The 25654-nt window shown below is 41.6% G+C and overlaps 1 protein-coding gene across 13 annotated transcripts in view; it reads left to right on the forward strand.

Moving 5' to 3' along the window:
* The window catches only part of KCNMA1 (potassium calcium-activated channel subfamily M alpha 1), a 504709-nt gene that overhangs the window by 317101 nt on the left and 161954 nt on the right, over positions 1-25654 (forward strand). For 9 of the 13 annotated variants that reach the window (XM_087933804.1, XM_087933806.1, XM_087933813.1 and 6 more), the window contains one exon: positions 1584-1675. In XM_087933804.1, coding sequence (XP_087789930.1) covers positions 1584-1675 — 92 coding nt within the window. Of the gene's footprint in view, positions 1-1583; positions 1676-1789; positions 1882-25654 lie in introns of all 13 variants that reach the window. The other 4 variants (XM_087933805.1, XM_087933807.1, XM_087933809.1 and 1 more) reach the window with 1 other exon arrangement.

The raw sequence follows: 25654 nt of genomic DNA on the forward strand, positions 1-25654 counted from the left end.
GCTGGGCTTGGATTGCATGGAGGCAACTGCTATCTTAACTCTTTGGGTGCCATGCTCCAACTGTGGTGCTCAGGATGGTGAAGGAACATCCTGAACATAGCTGACTCGCTTGTAGAGATTGTCCCTGAACAAACTACCAATATTTTTTTTTCTCAAAGCAATAAATTTCTGGCAGCCATTGCATTTTTGCCCTAGAAAAAAAAAAACATCAACAACCATTGTTCAGGTTGAACTATAAGGTAAGTGACTTCTTCGACCCCAGGTGTGTACGTATACAGATGTGCCTGTATGTGTATATGTGTAAACTCATCAATGTATGTATGTTTACTTACAGCAGAGGTGTCCAAGTTTTGGCAAGTTTATGATTTGTGAACATTAAGTCCCAGAATTCCTCAGCCAGCATGGTTGGAGCTTCATCACTGGAGGCTTTCAAGAAGAGATTGGACTGCCATTTGTCAGAAATGATGTAGAGTCTCCCGCTTGGGTGGGGGGTTGGACTAGATGACCTACAAGGTCCCTTCCAACTCTGATTATCTGTCTATCCATCTGTCTGTCTGTTTGGATGAGGAATTCTGGGAGTTACCAAGGTTGGACACCCCTGTGTTACAGACCTAAAAGTAACGAAGGTGTACACATAGATGATAGATAGATAGATAGATAGATAGATAGATAGATAGATAGATAGATAGATAGATAGATAGATGGATATAGACAGGCGCATCTCTCATTTTAGTGATTTTACCTCAAACCTTTTTGTGCATTTGCCTTCCCTTGACAAAAAGGTAGCTCTTGAGGCCCCTATTCGTGGCAGCAGCTCTTCGAGGCATCCCAGCCACAAGCAAAATGTTTGTTGGACAAAACATGGCAGAATAATTATTTTTTCTTCCTCGTTGCCTTTTTCCCCCTTTTACATCCTTACATTTTCTTACCTGCCTTTTAAAATAGATGAAATTTAACAAAAAAGAAAAATTACATCATTTTTCATTCTCATTGGGCAGAAAATCCACTCTGCTTTTGTTTAGTAAACCACTGACACAAAACCACCTCCCATCTGTCTTGTCTAAAATACTCATAATAATGCAAGCATCCGAAATACGGCTTTTGCGGGGTGTTTTGGACAGTAAACATTTGAAAAATTCCATTCGCCCCTTTTCGAAAATACCAGCCATGGCACTGTTTTTATCCCTTCAGTGTCACTTGGACTCCATTTTGTTCTTGTTCTTGGTTTTTGTTTTCCTTCTTTTTTTTTTAATTTTTATTTTTTCATTCCTCTCTCCCTCTTTTGACTGTTTTCTGTAGCTGAGCCGGTGTTTCCCTCTTTTTTTTTAAAAAAAAAAAAAGACATTTGACCACCTTGTTTTGAGATGAAAACTTTTTGCAATCTTTTTTTTTTTTTGTTTCTTTCTTTCTTCTTGTTTTTCTGTTTTTGGAGGAAAGACTCAATTGACTAGGACCTAAGTCTTGCATTTTCAGATTGTAAGGATGATGTATCTTCTTATTAAAAAAAGAAAAATTCATCAGTCCCTCCCCTTCCTTTGACCTCTCTTTTTAGTCTTTTCTCTGTCTCCTGTCTTCTTCCTTAGGCCATGTTTGCCAGTTACGTCCCTGAAATCATAGAGTTAATAGGAAACCGCAAGAAATATGGTGGTTCCTATAGTGCGGTTAGTGGAAGAAAGTAAGTATTCCAAGGCTTTCTGCTGCCTTTGGTGTGGCAGAACTCTCTCTGCATGCCATTTTTTTTCTTTTCTTTTTTCCTTTTTTTTGTTTTGCTTTTCTTTCATGCATGTAGGCAATGTTTGCGCGCTACGTGCCAGAAATTGCGGCTCTCATCCTTAATCGGAAGAAATACGGCGGGACTTTTAATTCAACCCGAGGCAGAAAGTAAGTTGAAAGAACTGGATAAAAAAAAAATAAACAACAACAACTGGAAGAGCCAAATTGTGTTGTTCTAACCCGGGCTTAGCAGAACCAAGAAAGAGACTCCTCTTTATTTAGGTATTGTGAATTCATGGCATTCACACACAGGAAAGTCCCAGGAATAATCCTTCCAAGGGTTAATTGCAAGAACAGACCTTATGAGTCCTTGGATAATTGCCAGGCCAAGCAAGAGCTTCCGGTCACAAAGCTGTACATTAATTCCTGGCAAGGAGTCTCCAACGATAACACGATAAGCAAACCGTCATAATAATAAGCAAAACTATTGTCTCCTGCAACCACCACTCCCCTTTTGCGTTTATTTATTCCCCAGGGAGGGGCCGTTCAGCATCCATGTATGCCCCTCCTCCCGAGTCAGCCCCTGTTCCTCAGTGGTTCTCCTCCCCTGACAGCTCTGCGCATACGCGCATCTGGAACAGGGTCCCGCTGTTCTTCTTCCCCACTTATCTCCAACTTCAAAGATAGCTGGGAAATATCAGACGGCCCTGGCCCTATCTCTGCTTCCAACACAGAGCATCCATCAGAGCCTTCTCCAGACTCCAGGACTGGCCCAAGTTCCCCGCCCCCGCACACCTCCTCATCGTCCGAGTCTGCTGCCAGCAGAGCTGGTGGGCCACAACATGTAAGACCAAGTGGAACTTGAGCCCAATGTGGGGGTGACATCTAACATCTCACTCCCCCAATTTTTTTTCAGGGATAAGTGTGTCTGGTCATCATCAAATCTCACACCTTCCCCAAGCTGGAGAATATTAATTTGGGTTGGTCACCGGGACCAGAGGTTCAGCCTTCTGAACTTTTGGACTCATGCTGGTGCCCATCTTCGGGGAATTTCTCACCCACCAGAATGTATTTTCCCAAGCTGGCCATGCTGATGTGCAAGGCACTTCGTTTTAGACTTAAATGGTACACGATCTCAGCACACAGGTTGTACAACCTGAAAATAATTGCTGTTGCGATTATAAATGGTACTCTACTCAGATTATAGCTATTAAGGGGTGACATCTCAGTTTATGGAAACTTTAGTGATTGCTTTTTAAGTCGCTGATAATATCTATGTATCTGCTGTGTAGTTATGTTGATGGGATTGTTATGCAGGAGTTCAGGTGTGACTCACTAAATATAATAAACGGCGTCCATGTGTCTTGATAAGCCAAAGACGTTTATTCAGCTGAACAAAGGCAGGTTGTCCCTTAAATTGGAACAACCCTGAATACAGTGTAAGGCATGAATGCATGCACGCACGCATGCACACACAGACACACACAAACACACACACACATGCAGAGTCTCACACACACATTTTACTTAGTTACATAAGAAGCTGGCTCACAACAGATAAGGTATAGAAGTTATAAAAATACTCAGGTACACCTTCTGTGGTTTTGGTCACATGCTTAACTCATGGCTAGTGGTGTCTTGTGGAGCTTCTCATAGCCTCAAGGATTTGCTGAGGTCTGAGCTTTTTTAGTTCTGCCATCTCAACATATGTACCTTTTAATCAATCATCAAATTCATCATATTTCCGATCGACAGGATCCGACGTCCCTCGTGTTATACTCCTGCAGAACTACTTATTCCACCAAAACTCCCAGTTGTTCAGAGTACACAATTGTATCAGCTTTTAAGGGCTTCAAAAACGCATTGCCATAATCATACAGATAAAATATGTCCCAAGTGTCTATGGAGATTCTCTATCATCCAGATCATGGTTTTTTTTTTTCTCCCAAAAAAGGCAACTGGACTTCTCATCCAGTTAGAACCGAAGATGTTTCTTCGATGAGAAGTGAACTGTTTTGTTTTGTTTTTTTAAAAGGAAGCCCAGTTGCCTTTTGGGGAAAAAATAGCTTTGGGATATTTCCAAAGTGGTTATTCAGTCAGGTATGTACATAGCCATAAGAGTTCCACTAACACTCAACATTTGGGGACTTCTATCCTCAGTACAAGGAGTCAGCTGTATATTAGACTCAGTAGGGAACAAATGGAAGCATATGGCTTCAGAATGTGCATAAAACCATCCTCTCCCCCCCTCGAAAGGTTTAATGAAGTGGTTGGTTTGAGCTCCAAGTTTGGCAATTTGGTTGCAAACATTTCGTCACCATTCACATAGACCTCACCAGTGCATTTTGAATTGTGCTCAACTGTCAGAACGCTGGCCTTTAAATACCTTTTTAAACATTATTTTTACCTTTTTCATGTGAAATATAAAGATATTGAAAGACTTACCGTGTTTCTCCAACAATACGGCCTCCCCCAATAGGAAGTCCCAGCATGTTTTATAGGCATAAAATGAAATAAAGCCCCTCCCCCCAAATTAAGGCCTATATTAAAACACGCGAAATGGGGGGGAATGGTGGGGGGCTTGCCGTTAGGAAGTACTTTTGTTGCATACCCGGATATGGTGCTGCCTGCATTGACCTCGGCATTGGTGGGGCACTTCGTATCGGGAGACCTTCTGCCACCGTTGCTTTCCCTTCTCCTCATTCTGCCACGGCGTTTAGAGCAATGCCACGGTGTTTAAAGCAATGCTGCGGTATTTGGCGCAGACATGCGGCGTTTGGCGCAGACATGCAGCATTTGGTGCAGCCATGCACGGCCAGCCAGGGCTCTTCCCTGCAACTGGAGCCCGGTGGAGACACTCGGCTTCAGGCGCTCCTGTCACCTCTTTTCCGGGCATCGTTCAAAGGCAAAGTCCATTCTTTTAAAAATGACACCCTACTACCGGTATGACAAAGCCTCCCTTGCCCGAGAGGCACATGGAGAGGCGAATCTCCCGAGGCTGCAGTGCAGGATTAGCTCACCTTGGGAGAAGTGCCCAGCCGCCATCCCTGCCTGGCGCTGGGCAGAGCGTGAAGAGCTTCACCTGGGGCGCCCAGCGCAGCTGACAGGCGGGCCCTCCTGCCTGGCGGCGGAGCTTTGGTCAAGGCCCTGAGCCCCTCCCTTCCAGGCCCTCCGCTCATCCCACCAGAGCTGTGCCAGAGCTGGGGGGGGCAGGGCAGAGCCCAGAAAGCGAGCCATGGGTGTGCGCCCATCTGCCAAGCGAAAGAGCTGGGCCGACCCGAGCTTGGCTTCCCAAGTCTCTCCAGCCCAACCCCGAAGGGGCCACCGGGAGAGTTTCTCCACTGGGCTCCGGTTGCAGGGAGGAGCCCTGGCTGACCCCGTGTGGCTGTGCCAAATGCCGCATGGCTGCGCCAAACGCAGCAGCGTTGTTCCAAATGCCACAGCTGCACGGGGAGAAGGGAAACAACGTTGGCGGAAGGTCTCTCGATATGAAGTGTCCCACCAATGCCAAGGTCAACATCCAAGTTGTCGCCACTCACCTGCCCGAGGATGCAAGGGGGGGAATTAAGTCACCCCCGAAAAGACCTCCTAGCTGTTTTTTCGGGCTCAAAGAAAAAATAAGTCCCGGCCTTATTATATGAGAAACATGGTATGTTTTGACAGACAATTCAAAATTCACTTATGAGGTCTCCTCGAATGGTGGCGAAACTTTTGCAACCAAATGCCGAGCTCGAAGCTCAAACCACCAGTTTAACTATCAATCCAAGCTACTAATTTTCAAACACACTTCAAAAGTTTAATGTTTCATTGGTAACATTAACATATAACTAAATGTTCTCCATTAACCAATTCAGCTGGTGAACATAATCCATGTTGAAAATAAAATTAGATAGAGCTCTTCATTGATTATGTCTCAACACAATAATGTTTCTGACCTCCCGTAATGACGTGAAGAGTTTCTAAAGATCCCAAAGTATACTAACTATAAATATGTCAAGTTTGCTAACTGGAATTGATAAGTTTGCTAAAGTCACTTTGGATGATCAGCAGTAATAAGGAGGTTCTTAACCTTCCCCAGCAATTTTTGGAACATAATTGCTCTAGATTTTCACAATATTGCATTCATATTATATTGGTTGAGAAAGTAATCTGTACAGAACTTTTAACATTTCCGATTGGTATGACTAACTGTCCGCTATATCTCATTCTGATGGTTGGTATAAATCAACTGAATTCCTACTTTTCTTTTTGAAAACCATAGAAAATGATATCTTCTAGCCCTCTCCTTTGCAATCGTTGTTGTTGTTGTTGTTTTGTTGTTGTTGCAAGATGCAATCTGGGTTGGTCACTAGGACCAGAGTTTTACTTTTCTGAGCTTTTGGACTCATCTCAGGAGCCCATCCTCAGGGAGCTTTTCTTTACTGGAATATGCCCTGTTGGGATATTCTGTATTTATGGAGTACATTCCTAATGGAAGTGTAAATATCTGTGTCAGGGTTATGATGGATGCCCTAATTAATTCATGAGCCTTGAGCCAAGTTTCAAAAGAAATCCAATTATTTATTAGGAGCAATATGTCGGCACTTTCCCAAGTGCGGTTGGCTCTGCCCCATGTAATTTACTGCCCACCTATGACCCTGTTTCCCCATTTCTCCCAGGGTGTGTCATAAATCACATTCTCCAACTGAAGCACTTTCCTGGGCTGTAGAAAACACGCCTCTCCGGCTAGCTCTGGTAACCTGGAACACAATCTGGAGAAAAGTATGCATGGAATGTGCTTCTGGTCATAGCAACTGAGCTGCTCCATCAGTTCTCCCCCCACCCCCCCGCCTATGGCAACTCAAGAGCAGGCCATGAATGCTTTACGAGTTGACACTCTGGTTCCTGTGACTGACCCAGATTTAATCTTGCAACATTATCCTGGGGCGTGTATATTTGCCTCTGTTCGTAATTTTTGTTGTCTCTTAATCCAAGAATCTTCATTTTTCTTTTAATTTGGGAGTCTCTTGAAATCATGAAATCCTTGTCATTTTTTAATGCAAGGTTGATATAACCTATGATAGTAAGTAAGCTATCTGATTTTGCTGTTGACAAAAAATATATATATTTCAGCTAAATCCAAACTAGTATTTAATTTCACTGGCCTTCCAGGATCGTTAAGTGCACTTCTAACAAAGACTTAACTTTTGATTTGAAAAGGAACTTCAAAATTCATTTCTTTTCTGAATGTTGAGCTTACTCTGATGCATCAAAAATGTTCAGAACTTAAAGTTGTGAAAGGAATTGTCGTGGAAAAAAGAATTCTATAAATCAAAATTGAACTGAATAACAGAATTGGAAGGGACTTTGGAGGTCTACTAGTCCAACCCCCACCTCAGGCAGGAGACCCAATACCATTTCAGACAAATGGTTGTCCGATCTCTTCTTAAAAGCCTCCAGTGATGGAGCACCCACAATTTCTGAAGGCAAGTCCTTCCACTGGCCAATTGTCCTCACTGTTAGGGAGTTTCTCCTTAGTTCTGGGTTGCTTCTCTTCTTGATTAATTTCCATCCATTGCATCTTGTCTTGCTTTTTGGTGTTTTGGAGAATAGCTTGACTCCCTCTTCTTTGTGGCAGACCCTCAAATATTGGAAGACTGCTATCCTGTCTCCCCTAGTCCTTCTGTTTCATTAGGCATACCCAGTTCCTTCAACTGTTCTTCGTATGTTTTAGTCTTCAATCCCATAATCTTATCTGCACTTCTCTGCACTTTGTAGACTTTCAACATCTTTTTACATCATGGCGTGAAGTTTTGAACCAAATCCAAATACTTTTTGAGCACTCCCACTTCGCTGTTTTAAATGTGAATTCAACATGTGGAGTTGAAAATGTTCTGGATAGCATTATGAATGTTTGATGTATAGGTAGTCCTCAGCTTATGAGTAGACTAGAGTCCTGCAAATTAGGGTGAGAAGTCATGAGCTAAAGTGACACACCACATAACCAGAGCCAATTTTGCAAGCTTATCTGTAGTAGTCGCTAAAGAGACTGTAGAAGTCATAATGTGAATGCTGCAGTCATTAAGCAAATCTTTGCTATGGGATGTTTTTTCCTTCCTAGAAATCACAAGGAAGTACCAGTTTGTAAATCATGGTCATGTGATTGCAGGGCACTGCAAACAGCCGTAAATGTCAGTTGGCACCCAAAATATAGTCATGTGACCACAGTGGGGTGGACATTGAAACTTTGGGTTGAAAGTAGCTTTGAGGGAAGGTCTGGCATAACTTTGAATGGTCACAAAGCCACCAGTCATAATTCAAGGACTCTGTGCTTTATCGGCAGCTGAATGCCAATCTATCCATCCGTGGAAGCTCATGTTTCCTAGATACGTTGCAAGCACAGCTCCCAGGTTTCTGATCTGATAACCACTAATGAAGGCTAAACTAGAAGTTTGTTCATCTATTTCTGTAATGTATTTTTACACCCAGGTGTTCTATCCCAGCTCCCAAAACACGACATACTCTCTGAAATTAACTCAATAGATTCCTTTATTAGGAGTGCTAGCAGCCCCAACAAAAAGTTTCTTTCTCACCGCAGGCTAACAAATCCATCTGTCCAGAAGATTAATAGATGTTTGCCACACCTATTGATCTCCACCCCCTGCCTTTTATCCCCAGAGCTAGGACCAGCCCATAGATTTCCACTGCTCTCCTCTCCTCTCCCCTGCCTTCTGTGCATCTGTGCATTAGACACTGGACCCAGCTGTTCCTCCTCTTCCTCATCAGCCATCCCCCAGACCTGGGGGCTGTTGACTCTCCATCAGAGGGGTGATCGATGGCCCAGGCTCCACCTCTGCCTCTCTCTCTCTCTCTCTCTCTCTCTCTCTGCCAGCTCCATGTCCTCTTCCCCCTCAGAGCTCTCAGGTTGCCCTAATGTTGACCCCGACTCCCCCACCTCCTTCTCCTTTGATTTGGCTGCTGGAGGGGCCGACGGCCAACAGACCACAACACCAGGGTTCTTGGCACAGTATCTCACTAGAGTTCACCCTGCTGGGTTCAATCCAGCAGAATCAATGGCTTGAATTAAACCTCAATAGGAAACGAAAGGCATTTTAGTGCAATGGTAATATAGTCAAAAACATGCGCCAAGTTAAAATCAGAAAATTTTGGTGTCGGGCATCCTGGTCTCAAAATAGCTTGAGGTCACTCATTGAAGAAGGTCAACATGATACACTTGGCTGGAATTATCTTGTTTATGGTCCAGCCTCAAACCAAAATGGATAATTCTATTACTGCAGAATTTACTTCCTAGGGGATTACTCAGAGTTTTGATACCTGTTTCCCACAGAGCAAGAAGATTAGCAGAATTTGAAAGAGCCTGCAATTCCCACTAAACAATGCCAAAGAAAGAGCTTTGCTAGTTACGGCTTAATCCATTTGCTTTCACCGGGAATTAATCAAAAAAAAAATTTTTTTTCTAGATTGTGTTTTCTTTCAGTGCAGTTTCAACTTGTCCTCCTCCCTGAGAGGAAGAGTTAGGCAATAGCACTTTCATATTTCATTGTTTCTTCAAGATTAGCATGGGGCCTACAAGGTTTTTAAAAAGAGCTCCATTATTTTAGGGTGTCCCTATTGAATTGAGTGAGATTTACTCACTCGACACTATGTACGAGTTAGTTGGGTTAACAGTTTTATTTTTTATCTATCTATCTATCTATCTATCTATCTATCTATCTATCTATCTATCTATCTATCCATCTCCCTCTCTCTCTCCCTCTCCCTCCCTCCCCCCACTCTTTCTAATCTGATTTCTTGGCTGCCCATTTACTACAGGGTAACCGTGAGACCCAAAAATAAAATAAAAAGGGATTCACATTCAGCATAGAAGAATAAATGGCATTTTCAAAAAGCTAGATTGGGAGAGGATGTTGTCTCACTGATGCCCGGTTTGGGTCTGGTAGATCTAAACTTCAGATTCCTGTTTTGTTTGACAGCTAGTTTATAAGGTTCCCTGCTGGCTTTGGGGCCTTGCTAAAATTTATTTTATCTCTGGAGGTTTTTTGTTTGTTTGTTTGTTTACTTTGCAAAATGTGCTCTTTGTTGGTCTCTCTTCCTCTGTTTGGTTTTGCCTGTGCAGTTGATAAACCAGAGTCGAATGTTGTCATCAGGGCCCAGACTGTTCAACTTTGTGCCTTGTTTCTTGGTTCAGAAAGCTAATTTCTAAATGCCTCAGAGAAGCCCCCTGCTCTCACACACATCTCTCATCAGAGCCCTGGAGTTTGGGAACGGCAGGGCGAAAAGCCATTAGCAACCCAATGTTTGATATTGGTTTTGCAGTCAGGAGAACAAGATTGATGAAATGTTATGTTTGGCTGAAAACTAGAGTTTTCCTTTGGAATTCAGCATTGAGAGAATGGGCTGTCAGAACCAATACGTTTTCCATTGCTCTTGATAGAAAGCATGTGGTAATAATTAGCAGTATACAGCTTTTCACTGAAAGACTCAGTATAGACTTTGGCAGCAAACTTAATGAAAGAATACAGTTCTGCAATTCTTAATGTCAAAAAGTTTCCAGATTAAAAAATGTAATGTGTTTGAAAAACTGGAGCCACTAAACTATGTTGAAAGATGTTATTCAGAGCCTAATGGGGAATTTTGTTCTCTCAGAAAGAAGTATTCATTACACTCCTTTGTTTAAACATATTAAGTCAAATATGTTCCATGAAGTTCAGTATGGATCTTAAAGCAAAAAGAATAGCAATAGCACTTAGACTTATATACTTCACAGTGCTTTTACAGTGCTTTTACAGACTTCTCTAAGTGGTTTACAGAGTCAGCCTCTTGCCCCCAATAATCTGGGTCCTCATTTTACCCACCTTGGAAGGATGGAAGGCTGAATCAACCTTCAGCCGGTCAGGATTGAACTTCTGTCAGTCAGCAGAATTGGCCTGAGATACTACAGTCTCACTATTACACCACCAGGTCGGTCCTTCCTTCCTTCCTTCCTTCCTTCCTTCCTTCCTTCTTGCCTCCCTGCCTGCCTTCTTTCCTTCCCAAGCAATAGCAGAATTATATACTGCTTCCCAGAGCTTTCCAGCCCTCTCTAAGTGGTTTACACAGTCAGCCTTTTGCCCCCCAACAATCTGGGCCCTCATTTTACCCACCTGGGAAGAATGGAAGGCTGAGTCAACCTTCAGCCGGTCAGGATTGAACTCCTGTCTGTCAGCAGAATTGGCCTGAGATACTGCAGTCTCGCTATTACACCACCAGGTCCTTCCTTCCTTCCTTCCTTCCTTCCTTCCTTCCTTCCTTCCTTCCTTCCTTCCTTCCTTCCTTCCTTCCTTCCTTCCTTCCCGCCTGCCTGCCTTCTTTCCTTCCCAAGCAATAGCAGAATTATATATCTCTTCCCAGAGCTTTCCAGCCCTCTCTAAGTGGTTTACACAGTCAGCCTTTTGCCCCCCAACAATCTGGGCCCTCATTTTACCCACCTCGGAAGGACGAAAGGCTGAGTCAACTTGAGCCTGGTGAGATTCGAACTGCCAAATTGCAGACAGCGGGCAGTCAGCAGAAGTAGCCTGCAGTACTCTACTCTAACCATTGTACCTCCATGGCTCAAGCATACCAATGTGAATCATGTGGCCATGGGGAATATGCTGCAATGGTCATAAGGGTGAGAAAATGGTCTTCAGTGCCATTGCAATTTCGAATGATCACTAAACAAACTGTTGTAAGTCAAGGACTAACTGTAGCACTGTTTCTACAACAAGCTAAGATGATTTCAGGCAGAGCTACGTTCATCCAGCTGGGTTTCCTTAAAGCATCTTCTTAACTGGCAAAATTAAAATAGTTCTTGGTGAACATAAGAAATGTGTGTAACTATAAACTATGTTTCCTGTCATCTACTGAATAATAATGTCAGAAGGAGATTTTCCTGGAAGTGCATTAATAGTGCTAGGTTTTTTTTGTCTTATGAGTTCCACATTTAGGGAGAGATTTAAGAGCATTTTATTTTAAGCAAGCTTGAGTTCTGTGCACTGATCTCCTCTGCTTTTGGGGAGTCTGTTCATAGTTCTTGAATTTATAAACCATCAGTACAAATCATCAACTTATCATAAGAACAATCTGTGAGAGATTCGTTCCAGAAGAAAATACGAGACTCGATAGCTATGTTTTATTTTCTCTCTCTCTCTCTTTTTTTAATAATTAAAAAAAGGGAGAGACAGATAAAGTAAACACAAAGAACAAGCAGTTAATCAAAGCCGACATAGCTCTTGGATAGATTAAACCTTGTAATTTGAATCTGAATCTTTACTTAAAAGTGAAGTTTTGGGGTTGTTGTTTTTTTTTGCTTTTTCATTCACCCCTGGCAAATTTCCTCTTGCTATTTCGAAGATGAGAGGAATGAAAGAAGGCAGGATGGTGTACTGAACTAGGAGTGATAAACCCAGGTGCTACTCCTTTCTTAAGCATAGCAGCCATCTGCTTAACTATTAAAATTTTTAAAAAAATAAACTAAAATTGACAAGGACAAATGAAGTGAGGGATCTAACTCTCATTGTCATCTAACATGGAACAACTTGCCTCCAGAATTTGTGGATGCTCCCACACTGGAGTTTTTTTAAGAAGAAATTCGACAACCTGTCATGCCCTTGGTAGAAGGAGAGGAGGAACAGCCGACAGGGAGTGGAAGTGTGGCTCCGGAGGTTATAGAAGAGGCTGAGGAAGGGCAGAGGCCGGCTTGGCAGTCAGAAGAAGAACCAGGCCCATCCCCTCTCCATCCTAGGGCACGCAGGGAGGAACGGAGAAGGCAACAACTTGGCTTATGAGAGAGGAAGTGGCCATGATCCTCCTCATTGGTTGCAGCTGGGGAGACTAGTATATAAGAGAGACGATTACAACACACAGCATTGCCAGAAGCAAAGCATGTTTTATTTTGGGCTGAAGTTATCTGGGTTGGAGTCCTTCCAACAGACTGTTTCTTGTTATCTTCTTGAATTTGGTAATTACTTATCCTGGTCCATTATGGAAATTTTGTCATTGTAGTTTGTTTGGTTTTTTATTTCACCTCTATCTGCTCATTAGGTTCGGACTGTATTGCTTTCATTTGAAGACTATTTTTGAATAAGTTTTATCTCCAACTGAGAATTATTGAACAGTGGAGCCAAGTTGGAGGCATTAAAGGACATTTATTTATGTTTTGGATTTTGTTACGTTTGTGTTACACTCTGGGTCATCACACAACCCGTTGGTCTGAAATGGTATAGGGTCTCATGCTTGAGCAGGGGGTTAGACTAGAAGACCTCAAAGGTCCCTTCCAACTGTATACTCTTCCAGTCTTCACAATGTTTCTAGTTTATATTTAGATGTTGACAGTCTGCAGATATCAGCAATGCATTGTTACAGATTAGGTGTGGTGATATTCTTTTAGAGTTTCAGAATTAGCCATCTCCCTTGTGATGAACAATCTAAAATATTTGATTTATTGCTAGACACCAAATGCTAAGCATAATTAAGAAGATCATTGGTATCCTTGCCATCTTAAGACGTCCCACACAATTCATCTCAAATATTGGCAAACATAAAAGTAATGACTGTAAAAGGTTAATATTCTAACTCCTTAATTATATTTTGAACCAAAAAGAAAGTAAGGGTGAGTGGCTTAGGAAGGTCAATTTATGCCTGAAAAATTGTAACAAGTCTGAAATTTCAGAAGGGTTTATAGTTAAAGGACCAACTATACAAACATTAATGAGAATAATTTGCCAAAAGAACTTGCTGTTGTTGCTGTTGATTTTTTTTTTTTTGCAGTAGTAGTATGGGTTTTACTATACTAATGTTATTTCATTAATAATGTCATTTTTTCACTTGAAACCATGATATTAATCTTATTTTTTTTTTTAAAAAAAGAGACATTTTATCCTACCTATTACTCCCATCCCTGCATTGATATAGCACAAGGTTTTCTGTATTTTTTTTAAAACCAATTCTAGCATATATTTTTGATGATAACACCATCCTGGGTTCTTGTTCATGTTCACTTGCTACCTTCCAAGATGGCAAAAAGGTCATACAATAAAATTGGGCGGGACTCACTTAATAACTGCTTTGCTTAGCAACAGAAATTCTGGCAGCCATACATCAAGGAGTATCTCTTCAACTTTTTTTTTTTACTACCGGTTCTGTGGACATGGCTTGGTGGGCATGGCAGGGGAAGGATACTCTAAAACCTCCATTCCTACCCCACTCCATGGGAAGGATACCATAAAATTCCCATCTCTCCCCACTCCACTAACCTGCTTTCCAGCTCTGTTTCTCCTGTGCAGGGCAACAAAAGGAGACCCAGCCGATCAGCTGGGGCTCAATGGGAGGCAGAGAATAGATGGGGGCAGGGCCAGTCAGAGGTGAGATTCCAAAGTATTCAAAATTTCCACTACCGGTTTCCTGAACTACTCAAAATTTCTACTACCAATTCTCCAGAACTGGTCAGAACCTGCTGAATACCATCTGTGTATCTGCAGTATGTAATTTGGCTTCTCCCACAAAGCCTTATTGTTTTCTTGTACTCTTTCATCAAAGTATTCATAGACTTGATAGATTCTTGATAGTTGTTAGGTTCAGCCAGGTATGATAGCCATACAGAATTGTTAACTTATTTCATGTAATTTAAGGGGCAGGGCTGAATTTCATCCTATACAGTTCTGGACATTATAATCTCTATTTAGACAGTGTCAAAATTAGCATCTTCCCAACCCGATTTCTGCTGCATTTTCTCTTGTACGAAATATTGTGTGACTTCTTTTCTTAATCTAGCTGCGTTGTGACAGATCCATCATCATTGCCTTCCCCCAAAGATTTTTATGGCTCCCAACCCTATTTAAATGAGCCCTTAAAACCTGGTTTTGTTTTAAAGTGAGTGAAGGAATATTTGTGTGATGATCTGGTTGTTTTTAAATGTAAATTCCCATTGATCCAACAACCTGAAAAAAAAATAGAGGAGAATTTTTAGTGCGATCAGTGGCCAGTTCATAAAAAAAATGGTTAGGTAAACTTAATATTTATTTGTTAGTTAGGTGAATCATCTGAGTGTCAGATGCAAGAAATAGGAGCTAAGGCGGTTCAAATGAATACAGGTTTAGTGCCAAGAACTGAACTACTAACTAATGACTCAAAGCAAATTGGTGGTACATAAGACTGGACTTAGACTCGAGACTGATGACTTGTTTGACTCTCCCTCCCTCGGGCTCAGCCTGGTCATCTCCTATATCAGGTTTATTTATTTCATGTTATGTTTAACTACTAATGGTCAAAGCGAGTTGGTAGAGGATAAGAGTCCATAGAATTCAAGGCGGGCTGGTCTTAGATCTCTTGTGGTCATGAAGGGACTCGAGATTAATGACTTGCTTGACTCCTCCCTCACTTTCAACCTTGTCATCTCCTATACTGAGATTAAAAAAAAATGGAAGTAGAGCGCTGATATTATTTTTAAAGTTTTGAACCACAATGGATGAATCAGAAAAAAAGCTTTTTCCATATAAAGGTAGTTCAAATATATTTTAAAGAGGAAACCAACGATTAGGGATCAAGTCATTTTTCACGATAGTTTTCACTTGGATTTGGAGTTTTTCTGTTTACCTAGCTTTATTTTAAGTTTGCTAGTTGCAAGAATTGTGGACAGAGAAGAGGAATACCAGGGGAAGCAGAAAAGGGAGGGCAGGCAATCAAGAGAGGAACATGTGATTAGAGAACTGAAAAGGAGGAGAGAGGGAGGAAACCACAACATATGTATTTGATATAAATATTATAGTTATACAGAGACATTTAGATCAATATATGTCACATTTCATTTACTTGCTTGACAGAATGAATACAGCGTAGTCAGTAGATGTTGGACACAATCTGCAATTCACTGTCAGTGATTTACTGTGATGGGATGGCAAGGGGGACTTCTTAACAGATCCTTTATGTTTGTTCCAATAGAATGGATGTGATTTTCTTTGAAAATAAACAGCCGAGGGATTTTTGCCATTTTTTTAATTGTTTGTCTGCACAGAGAGGAAAGGTTCCCTCCCCACCAAAAAACAGGATATGAAAGATGCTATTTTATGGGTTATATATATATATATATTTTTTTTTTAAAAAAGGGGGGGCGTATAATTTGCATGGCCTGACAGATATTTTACTGGGTTTCCCTTAGGGAATCTTGTGCACGAAATGTTGAGAATGAAATGGATTTGGGAATTGTTGTTGGCAGTTATTTCTATTGTGGGGGGAAAAAAATCTGCATCCTGTTTTGTGCACGTATTCTGCATTAATTACTGACCGGCACATTGGGTTACATGAGTATAGAACAGTGTTTCTCAAAACTTCATGACTTTAAGAGGTGTGGACTTCAACACCTGGGCTGCCTGGGGGATTCTGGGTGTTGAAGTCCACACCTCTTAAAGTCATGAAGCTTTGGTAAACACTGCTTTAGAGTGAAGGATCTCAGTGCTAGAGGCTTTGAGAAACAATTAGGCAAAGCTAAGTAAACTTACCTACTCTGAATGGGAATGTTGAGGAATGGCACTGGAGTGGGCTTCATTGCCAAATGCTCGTTGACTGAAATCTTGGAGCGATTGTCAATTTTCATTTGAAAACACTTTACTATTTGGACATTACCTGCCTAGCTTCATACAGTGCCGTATATCAACACAGAGCCTCCATGATAATATATACACACATTAAGGTTGTGTTGGCTAGAGAGTGGTGTGGTGGCCTAGAGGTGGAGTTTTCCCCTCACAATCAGGAGCTTGTGAGTTCAATCCTAGGTAGTGTTAGATATTTCTCTATCGGGGTACAAAGAGAAAATATCTGCTGTGAGCTTCGTGTAGGCATCAGGAAGGGCATCTGGCCAGTAAATACTCAGCTCCCTTCGGTCGCACCGACACCACCCTGAGGCAAGGGATTACAGGTGTTCTGAAATAAGCTTCCTCAACAGCACGAAACCGAGTCCTCATCCTGAAAAACCCCTTTTATTTGATTTACAATGAATTTCCTCTCCAACAAAGTCCCAGCCAACAGTCTTTCAAGATAGTTCCCAATTACAGACCTTTATATGGCTTAGACAGTGGACAGGCCGATATCTTTCAGACGCTGCAATACTTGGCAAGCATGCCGGAATGAACTGATTGTCTCCTGCAAAGCCCCACTCCCCTTTCACTCCTCTTTTATTCCCTATGGGAGAATAAAATGGGGCGGCCATTCACCATTCACCTGTGCCTTTACTCGCGAGTTGACCCTTGTTTCTTAGCTGTTCCCTTCTTCTGGAAGCTCTGCGCATGCGCACACTGGGAACAGGCTCCAGCTATTCTTCTTTCCCACTGATCTCCAACTCCAAAGGCAGCTGATAACTGTCGGACGGCCCTGGCCCCATCTCTGCCTCCAACACAGAGCCCTCGTCATAACCTTCCCCAGACTCCAGGACTGGCCTATGTTCCTCCCCAACCTCCTCACTCTCTGAGTCTGCCACCAGCTCCGCTGGCTGCTGTCAGGCCACAAAAACAGGGTTGCTAAAAGAAAAAAGAAAGATGCTAGCTAGATGTCCAGAGCCTGTAGTTCACATAATTTGAAATCATCAGGGGATATTTAATTTTCCAATATTTTTTATAATTTATGTGGAAGTGCTCAGATTGCTCAAGGAGGACAAAGGTCATATTCTTGATTGGCATTCAGAAATTTCAGTTTGATGCCAAACGCAGCTATTGCATGAACCGCTATGATAAAAGGGGCTTGCCAAACGTGTAAAAGAGGTCATGATGAATGCTAAACCATTTTTCAACACCCAGTTTTAAAAAGTCGAGCATTGCAAGAACTCTGAATCACTTAAAGCCAAGCAAAGTCTTAACTGATTGGAGATCTTGGTATTTGGAAGGGCCTGCTTTCCCACCGAACTTCCAGATTCTTCTCAGAATGCCTCTCTGCGTTCCAAAATAAATTAGATTTCAGCAAGGAGCAAAGTATTTGGCATGGCATGTCTTTCACACCCACTTGCAAAACCCCTTTTGGATTACTTTTGGAAACAAGATGAAACCTCCCCCCCCCCCCATTGCATCTCAGTTTTAAATGCAAAGCTAAATGCTTTTAATTTTATTTTTATTTCAAATTATTTTTTGCTATTGTTTTTTCCATTATTGCAAAACAAAACCCAAATAATAATAGCGTAACATAAACCTTAATAAGTTAATCAAGTTTTTTAAAAATATCCAAAGCATATTTTAAAAAGAGAATGATGATTGTGAATGGGTGGATGAATGGTGATAGACAGACAGATATGATATGATATGATATGATATGATATGATATGATATGATATGTAGGCAGGCAGGCAGGAAGGCAAGTAGATGATAGATACTGATGATAAATGATAGAAAGATAGATAGATAGATAGATAGATAGATAGATAGATAGATAGATAGATAGATAGATAGATAGCAGACAGGTAGATGATAGGTAGGTATGTAGGTAGGCAGGTAGATGATAGATACTGATGATAGGTAGGAAGGCAGGCAGGTAGATGATAGATACTGATGATAAATGATAGAAAGATAGATAGATAGATAGATAGATAGATAGATAGATAGATAGATAGATAGATAGATAGAAGACAGGTAGATGATAGGTAGGTATGTAGGTAGGCAGGTAGATGATAGATACTGATGATAGGTAGGAAGGCAGGCAGGTAGATGATAGATACTGATGATAAATGATAGAAAGATAGATAGATAGATAGATAGATAGATAGATAGATAGATAGATAGATAGATAGCAGACAGGTAGATGATAGGTAGGTATGTAGGTAGGCAGGTAGATGATAGATACTGATGATAGGAAGGCAGGCAGGTAGATGATAGATACTGATGATAAATGATAGAAAGATAGATAGATAGATAGATAGATAGATAGATAGATAGATAGATAGATAGCAGACAGGTAGATGATAGGTAGGTATGTAGGTAGGCAGGTAGATGATAGATACTGATGATAGGTAGGAAGGCAGGCAGGTAGATGATAGATACTGATGATAGATAGATTAGATAGATAGATAGATAGATAGATAGATAGATAGATAGATAGATAGATAGATAGATAAACCATCTTAAAGAGTACCACATTTTTAACATCCATATTCACTAGTTTTAACCAAAATGATATTAATGCAGACAAGGAAAAAACTTCATGAATGCAATTAATAAATAATAATTAAAGATGATTGAAATGTGTTGCAGAGCTTTTGAAAGCTCTTCGTTGCACAATTTTTGAGCAATTTCCCTGTATTTTTAGCTACATCTTAAAATTCCCCCCCTTTTTTTTAAATCTTGTCATCTTGAAAGTTTTTTTCCCCTGGGGTTTAAACTGGGAATTAGGGTTAAAAGTTGGGGGCATAAATCATTTCATGAAAGAAAACTTAGATTTGTGTACTTTTGTGAAGGAGTTGCTTCTTTGTTGAGTTGGCCCCACTTCATTTCAGCTTCACCTACAGATGACAGATTGAACACTGCACTTTGAACTGGAAAAATGTGATGTTTAAAAAAATATAGGAAAACTGACAAGTAGGATTAATCAATGCTATGTTTGACATGAAGCGAGAAGAACACTCTGGGTGTTCAAATGAAGTCAGTTTTGGACTAAACCAGGTAAAAACAGTGAAAGAAACAGAGCAAAACAAGGATAGGATGATTATGCAGACCATCTATAATGAACAAGGGGATATGTTGTTTATGACAAAACAAGGTAGAAAGCATCTATTAGGATGTGGAATTGACCCAATCCAGCAAGTAAGTTTCTACTTAATGGCAAGATTGACCTTCTGGGCCAACCTTGAATTTTTCCAAGTGACAGATGGAGATCAACAGACTTTAGTTCTCCAAAATGCAGTACTAATCTCTTCGCCATTCTCCTTTTGGCAGTAGAGCAGAACATTGCAAATAAATAGCCTGTGTGGTGGTGACAGCATCTTATGGACAGATTGTGGGTAGTTTTGAGAATAAATCTTTGGGTTTTTACTTGGTGCTTTTCCTCAGCTTGAGATAAACAACCAGGGCTTCTGGCTCAGTGGGAAGATAGTATGCAGCACAACAAATATGACGCTTTTCTAGAAGTTTCCTCAGAGTTGGCCTCACCAAAAAAACCCAGCAGAAATAGTTTCAGTGTAGTATATGTATATATACTTACACGCACACACACCACAAATATATATATATATATATATATATATATATATATATATATATATATATATATATATATATATATATATATATATATAATAAATAAATAAATATAAATATATATTCTTAAGTTTTTGCAGGTACTTACATGTATGGTATTCAGCTTTGTTCAGGTATTTTCCCACGTCATTGTAGTTGTGCTTTTAAAGTTGTAGCAACATTTCGGCAGAATCTCATCTGCCATCAACCGGCTTCTGTATTGCGTTCGTCTGTGTCATATATATACATATATACATATACATATACATATACATATACATATACATACACATACACATACACATATACATATACCTATATATCTATATCTATATCTCTATCTATCTATCTATCTATCTATCTATCTATCTATCTATCGTATTCAGCTTTGTTCGGGTATTTTCCCACGTCATTATAGTTGTGCTTTTAAAGTTATAGCAACGTTTTGATAGAATCTCATCTGCCATCATCAGGCTTCTGAAGGCATCATCATGAAGCCTGATGATGGCAGATGAGATTCTGCCGAAACGTTGCTACAACTTTAAAAGCACAACTATAATGACATGGGAAAATACCTGAACAAAGCTGAATGCCATACATACATACATACATACATACACCCCAAAATAAGACCGTGTCTTATTTTCTTTTGGACCCCAAAATAAGCACTAGGGCTTATTTTTGGAGAGTGTCTTATTTTTTCCCCGTGTACGGGAGAGTGGGGGTGGAACTGCCCAATGCACCCCGCACTGGCTTACTTCAGGCCCCTGCAGCCAGGTCATACATGCCCCGACATCTGCCTTGTCTCGCCACAGCAGCACCAACACACCACACAACCTCCTGCTCTGTTGCGGCCATGAGCAAGCAGAAGAAGTGGTCCGGCAGTCACATGTGTTCCTGCTGCACATGGCTACCCATGCTGTTATCACAAAGTCAGAGTCGGGGCATGGATGGCCTGGCTCCAGGGTGCCCTAAGGTAAGCTGGGTGCGGGACACATGGGGCGCTCCACTACCCCCCGCCTCACCTTGTGGACATGGCACCGCAAGCAACCAGACAGAATGGGCAGGTGGGTGGCTGCACAGGCTCTTAAGTAGGGCTTATTTTGAGGGTAGGGCTTATCTTAGACATGTAAAACATGCTAGGGCTTATTTTTAGGATAGGTCTGATTTTTGGGGAAATGGCAGGCACACATACACAGAGAGAGTTGTCAGGGACACTGGAGACATTCTAATCCAACTCTCTGTTCAAGGTGGAGACCATATATACCATTCTGGAAAACTGGCAGTCCAGCCTCCTCTTGAAAACTTCCAGTGATGGAGCACCCACAGATCTAGGAGGCAGTATATTTCACCAATTAATTGTTTTTGCTGTCAGAAAATTTCTCCTAGGTTCTAAGTTCTAGGTTGGGTCTGTCTTTAATGATCTGTCTTTCAACCAGTAATTTCTCATCCTACCTTTGGGTGTTTTGGAGAATAAGTTGAATTCTCTGTGACAACCCCTCAAGTACTGGAAGACTCCTAAGAGAGTCCTTCTCTTCATTAGGGTAGATATACCTAGCTCCCTTAACCTTCATCTTATGATTTAGTTGATTCCCTCTTCTTTGTGACAGCCCCTCAAGCAGTAGAAGACAGCTATCATGTTGTCCTTAGTTCTTCTCTTCATTAGACTAGACATACCCAGTTCATTCATCTTATTATTTAGCCTCCTAATCATTTTTGTTGGTCTTCTCTGCACTCTTTCTAGAGTCTCAATGTCTATTTTTTTTTTTTTTTTGGTATCACAAGGACCAGAACTGGATGCAGTATTCCAAGTGTGGTCTCATCAGTGCGATATAACACAATTCTATTGCTTCATATCATTTTTTTCCCATTTGCCATTCCATAGAGATGGGTGGCACAGTGATTAGAATGCAGTCATTCAGGCTACTTCTCCTGACTGCTGGCTGCCAGCAGTTTGGCAGTTCGAGTCTCACCAACTCAAAGCTGACTCAGCCTTCCCTCCTTCCAACATTGGTAAAATGAGGACCCTGATTATGGGTGGCAATATGCTGACCACTGTAAACCGCTAAGAGAGGGCTGTAAAGCACTGTGAAGCAGTATGGAAGGCTATTGCTATTGCTATCTTCTACTAGCCTGCAAAATATACTGTTCTCTTAAATACCATTTGTTCCTCTATTTTCTGCTCCATTTCTGCCATATATCCATCTTTTCTTCCCTCCCTCCCTCCCTGCCTTCTCCCACTCCCTCCCTTTTGGGATTCTTAAAACCTATTGCTTTTTCCTTCCTCCTGCATACACTCCGTTTCCTCGTGCACTTTGCCACGACCTCCACCACGTCGGTGGGAATTGGTTGGCCGCACTTCTTCCGAAAGTTAGTAATAAAAAACCCCTGAATTTATGCACATACAGAGTAGCATTGCAATGATTTCTAAACAGATCTACCTACTTGATAAGCTCTTTCTGGTCCATTGAAGGGAGCAATATTATCCAAGATGTCTTCCTATCATCGGGTCGTTTCGTAGTTGCAAACGATGCTGCTGCAAATAGAGCCACATTGGCTTGAGCATTTAATCATATCTTTGTGCTTGTTATTGATTTAGCCATTGTTCTGCATCATTATCTTCCCACCAACAAAGCCCCTGCAATTATTTTTCACTTCCTTACTCAAGCACCAAATTATGAAACAAGGGCAGACACTCATAATGGGTCCCCGGGGTAAATTACCGGACGGTGATTGCTTGCTTGCTCTCTCTCATTGCTTCCAGACAACAATTTCTCCCACAATCATTTACTGGAACACATTCAGGACAATTATGGCATGCGAGTGACCTGGATGGTCTCAACGTTACCTTAGAAAGTGCTTTGCTTATGATGAGCCACCTGCTGTCATCTCAGCTGCCAGCTCGGAAAGGCAACGTGGCGCCACCAAAGAGGAAGCTTTTCAACTTTCCCTTCAATCAGAGCGCTGAACAGCTTGGTGTCATCAAACATCAGCATGCTCCCTTCTGCTCTGGGGACTATGGATAAATGCAGGTGGCTCTTTTAGGAAGTGACTGTTCTGACCCCGGCTTCCCAAGATCGTGAAGCAGACTTCTTGTCCGGATAAAACCCCTTTTATTTAGGTTAAAGTGAATTCTTCTCCAGCAAAGTCCCAGCAAACAGTCTTTCATGAGATTTCACAACTACAGACCTTTATCAGGCTTGGAGGGTTGCCAGGCCAATAGCTTCCAAACACCATGCCTTAGCAGCAATTACTTCACTAGGATTCAGGAACAGATCTTCACCCTAATCAATTGAACTAATTGTCTCCTGCAAACACTACTCTCCTTTCACTCCTCTTTAATCCCTATGGGAGGGGGCATTCACCATCCACCCGAGCCTTTACTCCCAAGTCGACCTTTGTTCCTTAACTGTTCCCTTCTTCTGGCAGCTATGCACATGCACGCATCAGGAACAGACTCCAGCTGTTTTTCTGCCCCATTGATCTCCGACTCCGAAGGCAGCTGATAACTGTCAGACGCCCCTGCCCCCATCTCTACCTCTGATGCAGAGCCCTCGTCAGAGCCTTCCCCAGACTCCAGGACTGGCCCATGTTCCTCTCCAACCTCCTTACTGTCCGAGTCTGCCACCAGCTCCGCTGGCCACTGGTGGGCCACAGCAATGACCACATTCTTCATGATGGATGAGACAACTTAGTAAGCTGCTTTTCTAAGCTGTGGTGACTTCATAACTGATAAGAAACCTGGAGGATGCAAGGCAAGGAGAAATACTTACATTAGAACAATGCAGTACAGGTAGTTCTCAACTTATAGCCATAGCTGAACCCAAAATGTCCATTGCTAAGCAAGACAACTGTTCAGGGAGTTTCACTCCATTTTATGACCTTTTTGTCACAGTTGTTAAGTAAAAGAACAGTGCATCCAGTTTTGCTCACCACATTACAAAAAAGATGTTGGGAAAAATGCAAAGAAGAGCAACTAAGATGATTGAAGGCCTGGAGATAAAAATTTAGGAAGAACGGTTTGCAGGATTTGGATTTTGGCTAATGTAGAGAAAAGAAGGAGTAGGCAGGACATGATAAGAGTATTCCAATATTTGAGGGGCTGCCACAAAAAAGAGAGGGCCAACCTATTTTCCGAAGCACCAGAAGGCAAGACAAGAAGCAATGGATGGAAACCCATCAAGGAGAGACCCTTTGTAGGAAGCAATGCTGTTTGCTATGTTTGTATTAAACTTTGAAGCTCTGTGTGGACTTTGTACTCCGTTTGGCTTTTTATAGTGAATTTGGCACTTTAGTTGTTGTCAGCAATTCAAAGGAGATAAAGGCAGGTGCTTATCTCAAGAAACTATTTGGGACTCATTGCAGGCTGGGAATGAACAGGATTCCCAGCATTGAAATAAAGAGTGGTGTTGTTTGGACTAAGTGTGTGATTAATTACAGTCTCAGGAAGCCTTGGTCAGAACACCTTGGCAGTTTCTTGAGTGGGGTATTGTTTACCGGATTGTTGGTCTGATGTTAACCTTGGAGTTCATCTATGCTGATCTGGGTGCTGATGGCTGGTGGAGAAGTGCTGGGTTCTTTTTGTTCCCTTTTGGGCTGGTTGATTGTCTCTTTTGCACAGTCTATAGATGTTGTTAATGTCTCTGTCTCTGTCAGGTTTCCAGGTAATAGACCCATATCAAGCAAAATCCGAGGCAGGTAGATTCCTCAAAGAATCGCCTTATTGGATATATCATATTGGCACAGATCTGATGAAAACTGACTCTGAAGGTTCCCATGGTTTTCATCTAATTAAAAATAAAAGTTTGTCACTTTCTCAAAACAATCAGCCACATGGTCCAATCACGGCTCCATCTGGTTGCCTGGTGACATCACTCCTCCTTCCTCCAACCAGGTGTAAGAACGTCCTTGGTTCCCAAGAGAAAGTACATTTTGTTTTGGCTACAAAACCCCAGCTATCTCAAATCCCCCCTCCCTATCCCTCAGCTCCAGCGTGGCAACACTGAAGCTCCAAGATTGACACTGTCAATCCTGAAGGTCAGCTTCAGGATTGACAGTGTCTATTGATGGCTGATTTGTCAGAGTGCCAGGCTTCTAGAAATTCTCCTCCAGTTTGGACTTGGCCTAGTCTAGGATGTGGTTGTTGTTGATTTGCGATGGCATGTTAATCACAGTGGTTAGGGAATGACTTCCCTTGAATTTTGTGGGAGGCCTGTGCCTCAATGCTTCAAGCACATTTTTGGACTATTCTACAAAAAATCCAATTTTTGTTGGTTTTCTTTCCTATGATTTCCGTTCAGATCAACTATTCTCCTAATGATTTCTATCACTGTCCAAAAAGTCCCGTGTGTGTGTGTGTGTGTGTGTGTGTGTGTGTGTGAGAGAGAGAGAGAGAGAGAGAGAGAGAGAGAGAGAGAGAGAGAGAATACAATTTGTTGAAGTTTGAAGGAACAGCAGGGAGATAAGATTTTCCTGACAAATTAGGTGCCAGAGATTCTTATACTAGATGCATTCAAACACATGGTCGATCAATTATTTTTATTATTTTTCATTCTTGGCAAAATTGAAGGAAAGGTGATGGCAAAGTTTTCCCTGCGTGGATAAAGACTTACAGATTTCAGATGAATAAGCTCAGAGATATTTGTACAAAAGCTTCCTTTACAGGGTTTTTCCCCCTCCTCCTTAAGCTGTTAAAAGATGTGGAGAAATTGCGGGCC

Source organism: Pseudonaja textilis, chromosome 4 (genome assembly GCF_049901715.1).
Source record: "Pseudonaja textilis isolate UNSWEBS1 chromosome 4, rPseTex1.2, whole genome shotgun sequence".
Taxonomy (NCBI): Eukaryota; Metazoa; Chordata; class Lepidosauria; order Squamata; family Elapidae; genus Pseudonaja; species Pseudonaja textilis.